Here is a 13,422-nt window from a genome sequence, read left to right as displayed (position 1 = left end):
GTACCTAGGGAATAATATTTTGACCTGTAGGTCCACAGACAAAGTGGCAGTATTTAATGAGTTGGGATGAGAACATGTCGCTTGTACCTCGCAACTCAGTTGTGTCGACCCACAGAGATTACTGGATTAACTATAGATAGGAATTGCAGTCAAATTCCTGTTATGCTACACTGTGCCTCAATCTCTCTCTCTCTCACACACACACACACAGTCACACACACACACACAAGAACCAGTCGAGCCGCTCCGCCAACATGTTGGCCCTTGCTGCAGTTCACCACAGTGCGCTGGGCTGTGCACTTCAAATTCAGCTTTATTGTCATCTGTATTAAAATCCTTGTCAGAAATGAAATACAATGAAATTCTTCAGCTCTGGCACAAGAATCTGGCGGCATCTGTATGACAAATCAAACGTTCCGCATGCTGTTTTCCAAATGTTTGAAACCTATTCAACTCCTATTTGGCCCAGATCTGACAGCTATAAACTTGGCTCTGAACATCCCATTTTCTCCTGGCTGACTGGGATGAATAACAGCAGAGCGGACAATATTGTGGTCTAGCTGAGCACGGCTGACTCTTCTGTCTCTGTGATCCCTCTATCAATAAGGAACACAGGCCTGTCAGAAGGCCTGCCAACTGTCTGGCTGTCCACGCAGCCTGCTCTCTACGCAACATCTGGACACAGATGGTACGCACTGATCACACACTCACACTCACACACACACACACACACACACACACACACAAACAAAATACTTATACACATGTTTTACTGATACTGGCAGACACTCACAGATATGCTGTGCACTTACAGTTGGTTATTGTACTGATGTGTTTGTGTGTGTGTATCCAAACATCCACACACATTCATATCCACAAACAGTCAACTCACATATTACTTTCAACATCACTTTCACGGTGTTTAAAATCACACACGTGAAAATAGTAATGTGGGTGAAACACACACGCGGAAACACACCCACCTTCTTTCACAGAACCGGACACATGGTGAAATGTGTGTGTTGCAGCCAAAGGATCCATGGCCCTTGGGAAATATGTGCATCCCTTTAATATGTCTGGCCTTTAATAAAAACCTGAACATAAAAGGTCGGGCAAAGTTCGGCGCGTAAAACAACTCATGATCAGGGTGCTTATTTTGGCGGAAGACGGGCTCGCTGTGATCTACGCACAATGTTACTAAATGCTGAGTTTGATAACAGATTTTGCTTTTGTTTGATTTTCTATGAAACGTGAGGCTGATGGAAACTCCCAAATAGAAATTCAAAAAGATTTTAAAGCGTTGGATACTCTACAGGAGATGTACATAGTCACAATCGTTCTCGGCGTGATCACGTCCAAATCTAATTAAGGCCCCTTAGTAGCAAATATCACTCAGTTTTCCCCGTCATATGTTATTCATATGGTCTAGCACATCCAGTCCATGGTAAACATAGCCGCCCTTAGGCATGGCGATAATGGGAGTGAACAGTGGAGTTAAGTGTGAGTCAGAGGTGTGCATGTGCAGTCAGGCCATGCATCAGGGCTCCCACAGGCTCTCATTGATCGACCCGGCTCCCCCACCTCATGTTCCCAGCCAGCTTCGGTGATTGATTCCCAGTCAGGGCTCTGGAGATGGGAGGCCTGGCCCGGGCTCACAGAGCCTGGGGCCTCCCAGAGGGTGACCTGGAGGGGCTGCAGGGTGGGGGGAGGGAAGGCTATTTCCAGGGCCCCTAGCTCAGGTCGAGGAGCCCATTTCTCGGGGAAGCCTTCACAGCGGGGTGGAAGAGTGAAGGCTCACATTCATTACAGGAGAAAATTAAGGCCACGTCTGCTGCTGCTGCTGCTGCTGCTGCAGCACTGAGGTGTGGGGAAAGCGAGGGTCTAGTGTTTGTGCAGAGATACTGGTGTGTACGTTTGGGAGAGACTACCTTAATACGCTATTTCACAAGCTTTCATAGCAACGGGCACACACAGCTCTATTACTACTAATATTTTTAAGATTTTTATGATTTTATTTGCACAAAACAAAACAACAATAACAGAAGACAAGGTTGCGCAGGTGAGATTAAGAAACCCCAAGGGGCTTATAACGAGTCTCACCACAATAAGGATAATAAAAACAAATGTTGCGTAATTAAGAAAAGTAAACCAACAAGCACAGAAAGTCAATAACCAAACATTAAAAAAAAGCAAATTAAATCAACTCAAACAATTAGAAAATAAAATAATGAATTGGGAATGTGAGCATGTTAGTGTATGTATGTGTATGATTGAGTGTGTGTGTGTGTGTGTAAGCGCACGTGTACTAAAGCATACTTATTTACAGTAAGAGAGAGAGCTGAATGGTACTGAAAGCTAGAATGTGTTTTGTGGTTCAAGCCTCTAACCTGCTGCGTTCCTGTTCACACCATCGCTGCCTGTCAACAAGCCCCTCTCCATGTCACTTTTACAACGTTGAAGTGACAAAGTAAAGCGTAGGGTGGGAAAAAAATGATATGAAAATCATTTTTTTTTTCTAATTAACTTTGTAAATTTCCCGCTGAGCTATCAGACGTGGGGGCCTGGCGTGTCGTGCCGAGTCCGATAATGAAATCAATTTGGTTCAAATTGTTTCAGGTGACTTTTAATGAGTATCTAATATCCGCCTGAGGAAGGAAGGTCAGGATATCTGTTTGTTATTTGTGGATTTTTTTGTTTTTAAGTGATGGATCACCCGCAGGAGAAGCATGGATGGCTTCACCCTGGAGGACTGGGCAGTGCTCCAAAACAAACAGCCTGAATGTAAATCCTTGTTTTTAGTGGGGAGCCTCTTTAACAGCACCACGGGTATGACCTAGTTTGACAACTTGCTTTTTTTTATAGATACAGTATTGTTATTAATTCCTTGATGAAAGATATTTTATGTTATCGGAATACACCTGTGTTTCAGGAGCGCCCCCCTTCAAAGAAAAAAAAAATCCAGGAGGAAAGGTGGAAAAGAGCTTAATAACAGAAATGGGGGCTCATTGTGGTCTTGCTTCAGATGGAGCTTTCGCATTCATAATTTACTCTGCTCCCTCTCCCTCAATGGCCAGCCTCCCAGCCTGAGGAGCTCGTTAAGCTTTGCCTTACAGGGAAGACTAATGGATGGCAGAGAAAGCCCCCTCAGGACCCTTTAGCATCGTTTCTGTTGGTCTGCTCGCTTAGTATTCACTTATGTATTTTCACCCTACTCTGAGCACAATATCATGAATAACCATTGCTAATTCATAAACACACTTGGCGATACGGGACCTCGTTCATAATTATCCAAGCTGTAGAAACGCAGTTCCTCTCCAATACCATTCCATTAGCAAAGGTGGTGATTTCCTTGAATAAGGGGGGAATCTAGCCTGCATATTTAATACCAGCATTTCGGCTGCGGGAGACGTGGGAAGCAAAAGGGCAGCACATTTACTCAAATAGCCTGTTCTCTCTCTTTGGGGCAGATGGAGTTATTGTTATTTTCTTCCCTCCTGCCCCCCCCCCCCTTCCCCTCTCTTTCATTTGGTTGTGTAACAGCATCTCTCCATGGGGTTCTGCGGGCTGGGGAAGTTAGAGAGGAGCACATTCCTCTCGTTCCACCACGGCCCTTTAGATGAAATAGGTTTTTTCGGCGGCCCTCTGCTGTCCCAGGGTCGTGGCAGGCAGGAAACACACAGGACTGTGAGACAAGAAAAGACTGGGAATGTAGCGAAGCTCTCCCTCCTCCACATCATAAACAGATTCTATGAAAATAGGCAAGCGGCGCTGCAAGAGGTGCCTTCCCTATTTCCTGAAAGCATTTAATTTGCATCGGTTTCAAAGCAATAGTTGTACCGGTCTTACCTAGAGGCTTTTCAATGGATTTTCTACCCAGCAAGAAACTTTTTTCAAGGGGAAACACTGCTGATTTGTAGCAAAGTTTGTCAGATGATTTAAAAACACATGCTCAGCACATGAAAAAAAAAAAAAACAGTGAACGTGTTAGAAGAGAATAAGGAATTTTGATCTCTGACCAGACTTGTAAAACACTAGAAAATGTCCCCTGGAAAAAAAAGCTTTTTGCTCTAACTAGAACCTGTGCAGGTTTATCTTTTTTCATCCTTGAGTCCTTGTTATACAGTGGAAATCTGAATGAATTCAGTCTCGGAAAACTGCATCCTGGAAGGAGATTTGACTGGCAAATTTGCGGTCTGCGTTCCTCCACACGTGTTTCCTCTACTGTTTGCAGACGATTGCATTTTATTTGTTTTCATTCTCTAATGGCGTGTCGCAGGCATGTCAGCCGCATCTCGTTTTGTCATTGAGGTTTTCTTTTTCCTTTTTTTTTCGGTCCCTGCTGCTTCTTTAGCTCTCAGTCTTGGCGAAGGAAAAGGGCTCCGGCGACCCCGCGACCCCAATCTCACTTGAGACAGATGAAGCAGCCTCTCTCCTGCTCCCTCCCTCCCCTCTTCTCCTCCAACCACCCCCCTTCTCCCCTCGCTTAATGACGTCTTTGTGGCGGCCGTGACGAACCGAACATTCTGCAACTTTTCCTCATGCACACAGGAAAGGGGGGGGTTGGAAGGGGGGTGGGTGTGTTTCCGAGCACCCTGATGTGTGTGTGTGAGCGTGTGTGGTGTAAATATTGGTGTCAAACGCAGAGGGCACACCGATCAACAGCTCCGAGGACGACGCAGGAGAGAGAGCAATTATGTGCATTGCGCCAAACACAAAAGCACGCCGCTCGGCCGCATAACAACAGGCTCTTATCTGACTTCTCTCTGTCTGCCTTTCTTTCTCAACTCGCAGCATCATTGCCAAACATACTGCGTGTGCGTATACGTTTCCCCCTCCGTCTCCTTTGCGGCTGTCACTCCCTTGCACCTCTCTCTCCTCAGATAATTTCATGCCTCTCTTTGCTAGCCAGCCTTCATGCCTAGCTGCCTGTGCCATCCAGGCATATTGGGCCGAGGAAAGGCAATTTGGCTCTGCCCAGCTCCCCGCGGACCAGTGCTACTCTTCACACTGTCATTCATTACGAGACTTTTTTACTAACAAGGCGTGCGCGCTGAGATGCAGGACGAGATTGTGTTTCGAGACATAATTCACTGAATCTGGTCCTCTTAGCGATGCAGCAGTCACATGGGAACGCCACCACAGCTCAGCTACTTCACTGCACACTCACACAATAAGTTGTGTTTTCAGGATTGGGTAACCTGATAGGAAAGATCTGTTGAGGCTAAATGTTGTGTGCCGTTGTCTGCATTTGGTATTTAGTTAACTTGAATTCTGGCAGTGAAATGAAGCGATGGAGCGATACTAAAGAGTGATCTATTCCTCATGGAGGCCAGGCAGGGAGGAGTTAACAGCGTGCTGCTCCTCTCCTCTCCGCTTGATGACATCAGTATTGTCTCTGCATCCATGAAATTAATTTTTCTAATCTTAGTCAGCAGGAGCGGGGGAATTTGCACACATTAATATGGAACTCGATCTGTACTCGCCCACTGCTGCAGTCTCTCTTCTCGTCTTTCTCTCTCCCCCTCTCGTCCTCTCCTATCTTTTCTCTTCTCCAGTCTTTCTATTTTTTTCGTGAAACAGCAGGCCCAAAATGCACAAGGTTTCAAGCCTGAAATGCGGAGCTTTGTTCCAGAGGCCGAGGCATTGCCGGGCCCCGCAATGTAATAGGAATTGGAGAGTGCTTGCTGCATGGTATAAATAAAACACATAAAAGACAAGGCCGATTGTCCCAGCAGACCAACAGGCTCTGGCTGCAGCATGTTGACCCTCCAGAGACAGACGCGGCACAGAGGATAAAGAGGATCCGTTGACAATAATTATCCTTATTTGTTTCTCCTCACAAATCCGCACACAAGACTAAAACGGTTTCATTAGACAGGTATAAAAGCCGGCATTCAGCAGCAGTCCTTCCAAGAAAAAGAGAAGATAATCAATACCAAAAAGGCATCTTGGGGCTAATTTTCATACACAATCTGGTTTGATGCGTTTTTCTACTGCGATATTTAGAACCATTTTCACATGGCACTAATTTACTCCATGTGAGTGCCGAATAGCTTTTATAATATGATAGTTGAAAAATATGAATCCTGCTATTTTTGCACAGCACATCACAAAGTAGACTCAGGATATCCAAGCAGCTAAGTACAGCACCAATATACTTACTGTAGCCGCTCGTGAGATGTTTTTTTTTTTTTTTTTTTTTTTAAGAAACTGTTGCCTATCTAGCAGGAAAACTGTGTTGTTCTAGACAGTATTAAGCCACCAGGTGATATATTGGATCATAGCAGTTCAGTGAACTGCTCTTTCGAGGTTCAATTTCTGAAGTAGCTGTCGCTCAATAAAGCAGCTTGTAGTCCATAAAGAACATATGAAAGGAAGCTTTTATTTCAGTGTTGGTTGTATGAAGACAAGCAGGCTGTTTGAATCAGAAAGTAACAGATGATTTAAGTGGAAACACTACAGCCCTGAAGGCTGGTATCTAGCAGCACTGATCCCACTGTATTGTTACTACACCTGCTAAGTGGGTGAGCCTGTCCCTGTCACTGTTTCCTCTGTGTGTGTTTGCGCGTGTGTGTGTGTGTGTGTGTGTGTGTGTGTGTGTGTGTGTGTGGATTGTAAATAACTGAAATGAAGGGCTGATGCAGACAGGTGATGATTTGGTCATCTGGTGTGAAGGACAAGGGTAGCTATAGCCACAGGGACACAGTGTGTGATTGTGAGTGTGTGTGTGTGTGTGTGCGTACGCTCGTGTGTGTGTGTGTCTCAGTGTCCCTGTTCGAACACGTTCATTCGCCACGGCTGATAAATCAGAAGATTTTTTTTTTCTCAAAAAATAATTCCTGCATTAAAAATGAAATTGGAATAATAACCATTTACCAATATTGTTTTATGTTTGTTTGATCCCAGTGTGTGTCTCATAATCCACATATCCGAGCCTTTTGTGTCGAGCATTTTGTCTCTTTCTGATTAACAACTTAGCACATTAAAGCGAGGAGGAATAAAATCTTTTTTTTTTCTGCAACATAAAAATGTTGTCGATTGAGCTCAGAAAAGCAATTTAGCAGGTTTCACCCCACAGTAATTTCACCCATGTTCTGTTTTAATGGCTTTGTTTTGCAAAAAAAAAAAAAAAGCTCACGAGAGTCAGAATGCTGGAGAGGAGTTCATAAATTGAATTTTAAATTTAGCAGTTGAATTACTATTGTCTCCCGCGCCTCCTCCCCCTCCTCCATTGAATGGCATGCCCAGATGAACAAAAGTGAAAAACACATTTGAAGAAAAATAAAAAACAATTTCTGCGTATTCCCTCTAGTTTTTTATCTGCTGTCCCTCCTGGCGCAGACACGATTCACTTCGTGTCATATTCATAATTTTTTTTCCTAAGTACAGCCATTTCTCCGAGGGGAGAAAAAAAAAAAGAATGTTTCAATTTGTCAAGAATTGTTGTCGTTTTTTTATGCCTGGTGGTGTGAGGGAAATGGTGGGCATATCTCTAGGAAAAGGCTGCAGTGGGCTGAAATCTCATTTAGTGGAACTTGTCATGAGAGCAGATATGAGGCTCCGTTTGGGGAGGCGGAGAATACTCATTTTTTTTGCCTCCGTGGACAGGTGTGGATAATGCCGTGTGTGGAACATGGACCAATGTATTAGATAGCTCCATATCCTTTTATTGTGGCTGTTTTATTTAAGAATTTCCCACAAGTGTGCGAGAGAGAGATCAACAGCGAGAGCCAAGATTCTGCTAATACACATTTCTCTGCATGTGTGTGTGGGTTTAATCGAGCTTCTCCTCTCCCAAAACTCTGAAGTTGTTTTCTGTGTCCAGTGCCTAAGTGCAGCAGTTAAAGGTTTTTTTTTTTTTTTTTTTGCAAGCGTGTGTTTACACTTGGCAGCCGTGTGAGGGGATTTACTTGTGTTGCGCTCAGCATTTTTGGCAAACGGAGGACCTCTTGAGATGGATTGGTGAACTGGATGGAGCAGGGGAGGGGGTGTGTGTCCCATATCACCGGTGGCACAGTGCCCTGGATTTTCAGAAACTGGAGAGCGTCGCCCTTTTCGCTGCACATATTGCTTAGTGGACCTGTGTGTGTCTGGCTTGTGGCATCTTGTGAGTGTACAAACATTTAAACAGGTCACATGTTGCCCTCCTCTCTGGTCAAAACACCATTACATTAGGAGCATATGACCAGAGTCAGTTTTAGCACATACAAAATACTTTAAAATGAATCTATTCTGTCAGTTTCTTCATCTTCTTACTGGGCAATAACCCAAACAAATAGTGTGATGATTTAAGGTTTTTCTCTTCAAAAAAGTCTAATGTAGAACAAATTTTGTAAAATTTGTAACTTGAAATTCATCTGTTTTCAGAAACATTTTTAAATGGACAATACAATACAATAGCTCTTAGCTTTAATCATCCGCTTACACAGCTTACTTAAGCTGGCAATCATTTTAGGCCCGGGACACACTGCATGCGTTAGCAGTGGATGAGCATTGCGGAACCTGTTGTTTGTTTGCTTTTTCGGTGCCCATTTTAACAGATTAGAGCAGCCACACTGCCTGAGGCTCGCCGATTTTTTTCCATGCAGCGGCATGGTTGTCAGCAGAAATAATCAGTGAGCATTCTGTTTTCGTAATTATATTGACTCCTCTATACCACCTTTTACTACAGTTTTAACGTGTTTATCTGTCACAGACATGAGGAAATACAAATGTATCTGTTTTATTCAACCTTTCCTGTGTCAGTTTCATAATTAAGGCCCTCTGACGATGATCTCGTCAACAGAATCCCTTACATTCTTAACGCAAGACCTTTTACTGTGAAACAATTGCAGGATCGTGTTGTTGACAATGCAGTAGCTTTGCACAGCTCCTTAAATGAGTAAGGTATGTGTTTTTAATTGTGGAAATACAGTTGTTTTAGCAGCAGGCAGCAACAACGCTGCCAGTGTGAACACTGCAAGCATGCAAGACACAGCAGTTAGGCGAGGATGTCGTTACACGCTGCTCACGCGTGTGTGCGTCCCAGACGTTACATTTCCTGTAAAGGGCAGGAATTTTGCGCTGTTATGTTATGTTATGTTATGTTATGTTATGTTATGTTATGTTATGTTATGTTATGTTATGTTATGTTATGTTATGTTATGTTATGTTATGATGCAAATGTTATATGTAACACAAGAGGCAGATGCTGTTGTGTTACATGTCGAGCCCATCACGTGTCTTTTGATTCTGCGATGCCGGCATGCTGTCTATAATCACACACTGGAGCAAATGCCACTGTCATTTGGTTCTGTGCAAAAATGCAAAGGAGGCATGAAGATGCGACTTTGTAGCAACCTTACAGTGCGATCTCCATGTAAAAAGGGCTTGTGACTTTAGCTTCATAATGTAGGCAGAACTTAACATATTCATGGCTTCAGATATGAAGGAGGCCAAAATAAAGACTACTGGACTACAAACATGCATTAACGCACTGATCACAAAAAGCCTCTTTTTCTGTTTCTTAGGATTAGGCCCTCGAAATCCTGATGATGCAGACCTTTGCAGGATAACCCTCTCTCCTCACACACACCCACATACAATGCCATGCTGTGAAATAACTTTTAGGCACCCAAGAGTACTCTGTTCCTCTCTCCCCCGGCTACCCAAACACACTCTCTCTCTCTCCTTCTCCTCCGCACTCTGTGAAATAGTCCAATGTACTCCACGCACATGCCTCAGTAGACAAAACCACTTTAAAGCCAGAGCGCCGTAACCGTCTGCACGTAACCTGCTGAATAAAGTGCTCCCATCCCCTGACATGTCTTCTTGATATTAGCCTGGCAATATGAGGCAACGGCAATTTCTCCTCAACACTAGACGAGGTGATATTGAGTTGGGAAGAGGAGAGGGAACTGAGGAGGGAGGGGGAGGAGGGGGAGAAGGGGGCGAGTTGAAGATGAGAGACGAGAAGTGAAAGTGTGTGTGTAAGAAACAGTAGGAACAAAATGTCATAAATCACACATGATCCTACACGGCAGAGACAAAAGGGAGAAAGCATGAGAGGAGAGAGGGAAGATAGAAGAAGTCCACATTATCTGCCCGGCAGACAGACAAACACGCCGCTACGGGTGACGGATTAGCATTAGCCTGACGCACTGTACCGGAATTTTTCCAATGGCTCACTGAGACCCCAAACAACCTCTAAAAAGGCTCTGAAATACTTACAATGGAATAAATCGCCCCTGACACCTCCTCTTTCTTCTCTTTGATTTTGTTTTGTGTTCATATAAGACGCTAGCTCCCAAGGTGTAGCTTTGGAGAGCGGGTACTTTTGACTGCTTCACTGCCCCGAATCCCCTCCCGGGGTTCAAACTTGCAAACTTGAAATGCCTCGTCACAATTGTGATGCAAAGTCTGAATCCCTGCCAGACTCTCAAGCCCCTTACCTGTACTCTTATGTGAATTGAGAGGAGCATAAAGTGAAATGTAATTATCAGTATTTCTGCCGGTTTTTCCTGCAAGCACCAACGTGCAAACCAGCGAGTAAGAGGAAGCGCTGAACGGCGATTACTGGCACCGCTGGGCTGTGGTTGTGGGAACAAAGCCATATAATTTTTATTGCTATTGCTTCCCATCACTTTAAACAACATTTACAACACTTTTAAAACCCTTTCAGACATTAAAACAAAGAGACAAGCTTTAGGTTTTAATTAAATCATTATATTTTGGCCATTGTCCAGCAAAGTTTGCTCTTGATAGTGGCGCAATAAACATCTTTGCTTACTTAATTCCATTTGTAGCTCATTTATGACCTGTAGACATTAATTTAAGGCTTCCGCTCACTGTGCAATTATAAGATAAATCAATGGTGCTTGTGGTTTTGGAGTGTGAGCACTAAGTGGACTTCAGTCCAACTTGGCAGGTGGTGGATGAATTCATTTGAAGGCTTCTCAGCCAATGAGAAAGTACCGTTGTGAATGAAGGAAGAATGCTGATCATGAATCCCTCTTTTTCCCCTCTACAGGTGTCCTCCATGGACTTCATGGCTATGAAGCGCTCGCAGCTGTACAGCATGACCAACAATCCCTACTCCACCCCGCAGCAGCCAGGGGGCGGGCCCTACCCTCCCAGCCAGCCATACACATCACCTCCTCCACACAGATATCCAATGAGCATGCAGGGGAGGGGCCAAATGGGCATGGGCGGGATGCAGTATCCTCAACAACAGGTATGTCAACAAACCCCAGCGCTACACTTTTTTTTGTGTGTCTCAGCGTGATTCATGAATGAGTCAGGCCCCCTCCGCGGTGCCGATCCAGATTTTGGAGCTGGTATAAGCGATATTGCTGTGGGACATTTGCTTCTCGCGGTGAACATTCTTCCAGAGATTTTCCCCCGAAGGCTTGGCATGTTCAATTTGAGACGCAGCCTAAAATACCAGGCAGCACATCTCACACCCTGGCATGTGGTGGTGTCACTCCTGTTCATCACTCAGTTCCCCTCTTAGACTCCCACTGGAGCGAGATGGGTTTGATGCTGCGTGTGTGTGTGTGCTGCGTGTGCGTGGTATGTGTGTGTAAGCATGTTCATTCTTCATGCTTGTTTGGCGGAGCGCTTGTAAGCTTGATTATGTATTTCTATATGCTTCTGCACTGCGTGTGTGCGTGTTTGATTTTTTTTGTGTGCATGTCTCTTTAATTGTGTGTGTGTGTGTGTGTGTGTGTGTGTGTGTGTAGTGGAATGCTCTCTGTGTAGTAAACATAGATGCAGCACAGCCGACCCACGTCACAGACTCTCTGTGCGACACAATAGGCCTGTGTTGGAGACAATAGTGCTTCTGTCTGCTTTATTGAGTCTTAAGTAAATCCCATTTGGACTGGATGGGTGTGTGTGTGTGTGTTGGAGGGAGAGATACACAGAAAGTATGCATGTGTAATAATCTGCGTGTACTGTGTATGGATAAGTGTGTGTCCTATATTTCTGGCAAGAAGCAAACTTCTTCTGTGTGTGTTTGTACGGCAATCCAGTTCCATTAGTGTAGTTTGAAGTGAAACAGCAGTACTGAGCACCACAGCGGGAGAAGGGGGGGAGTGTCCCCTGCTGTCACTGCCTGCTATATTTAGTCAGCCTGGTCTGTTGGTCTGGACTTGGACACCTCTTATTGGAGCGAGCGAGCTTCCACACATAGCAAGACCACAGAGAAAGAGAGAGACGCAGAGAAACACAGATGGAACGACAGACAAACTTCCTACATTGCCTTAAAATATACAAATGCACATACATGCAGTAAAAGAGAGAATTGGTGTGTGATGCTTGTTTATTTATATGCAGGAAGACTCATCTTATGAGTATTGAAGATAAGTGTTGTATTTTTAAAGAAAACGTTGTGGAGATAAAGTGGGCATTAACAAACAGGTGTCATACCGGAAGAATATAGAGGTTACTACTCTGATTTTACAAATGAAGATCAGTTTACTCATTATGGGAAGTACAACATTATACAGCAGTTGTATAATGTCTTTTGTGGCTTATAATGTCCCAACTATATATATATTTTTTCATTAACATATTTATTTTTTGTATGTGTTTGTACTACTTTTGTTATGGGTGTGCAGGCTATGTGTGTTCATTATAACGGTAACAACAAAAACACAAAAACAATAAAAACATTATAAGAATATAGAATAGAAGAATAGAATAAGAATATATAAAACAATAAGAATCATTAAAAAAAGAACAATAATATTAACACCAAAATAAAAAAACACTAATTTAAATACTGATAATGATAAAAGAATACTAATACTACTGATAAAAATGCCACTGCTACTACTGCTACAAATTCTTATAATAATAATAATAATAATAATAATAATATCAAAACAGTATGTCTAATATTATTGATAATGCCGATAATGATAAAATAATTATAATATTAATAATAAAAATACTACTACCACTTAAATAATACAAATGGTATAATAATAATGACAATAATAATAATAATAATAATAATAATAATAATAATAATAATAATAATGACAATAATAACAATAACAATAATAATAATAATAATAATAATACATTCATTTTTTTTTACTGTCAACAAACAAGTGTCAAGTCAGGACTCAAAAAATAAAATGATAACATGAATTGCCAAAGAAGTTCAAAGGGCCACGGTAAACCACTAATTTACTGACTGATTATCAAATATCATCAGTTTGTCTCACTGGCCACACCGTGCTCTGCAATCCGAATGGGAAACATTCATCTTAAACTCCCTTACCCGAGCTGCAGGTCTCAGCCTCATTTGACGCATTTTGATGATGTCAACACCCTCCTAAAACAAGCATTATTGAGCCTGCTCAGGGTTTTTGCAGAATGATATCACACAGTTGGGAGGGAATGGGGGTGTTTTTTTTTTTTTTTTTTAAAGAC

The 13,422-nt window shown here is 43.0% G+C and overlaps 1 protein-coding gene across 4 annotated transcripts in view; it reads left to right on the top strand.

Annotated features, from left to right (window-relative positions):
* LOC121953429 (AT-rich interactive domain-containing protein 1B-like) overlaps positions 1-13,422 on the top strand; it is a 211,047-nt gene that overhangs the window by 16,464 nt on the left and 181,161 nt on the right. For all 4 annotated transcript variants that reach the window (XM_042500525.2, XM_042500524.2, XM_042500523.2 and 1 more), the window contains exon 2: positions 11,009-11,212. In XM_042500525.2, the coding sequence (XP_042356459.2) occupies positions 11,009-11,212 (204 nt within the window). The remainder of the gene's footprint in view (positions 1-11,008; positions 11,213-13,422) is intronic.

The sequence above is a fragment of the Plectropomus leopardus genome, chromosome 14 (genome assembly GCF_026936395.1).
Source record: "Plectropomus leopardus strain MGB_pleo_1.0 chromosome 14, ASM2693639v1, whole genome shotgun sequence".
Lineage (NCBI taxonomy): Eukaryota > Metazoa > Chordata > Actinopteri > Perciformes > Serranidae > Plectropomus > Plectropomus leopardus.
The sequence above is the reverse complement of the archived record's forward strand: the minus strand, read 5'-3'. Positions and strand labels throughout refer to the sequence as shown.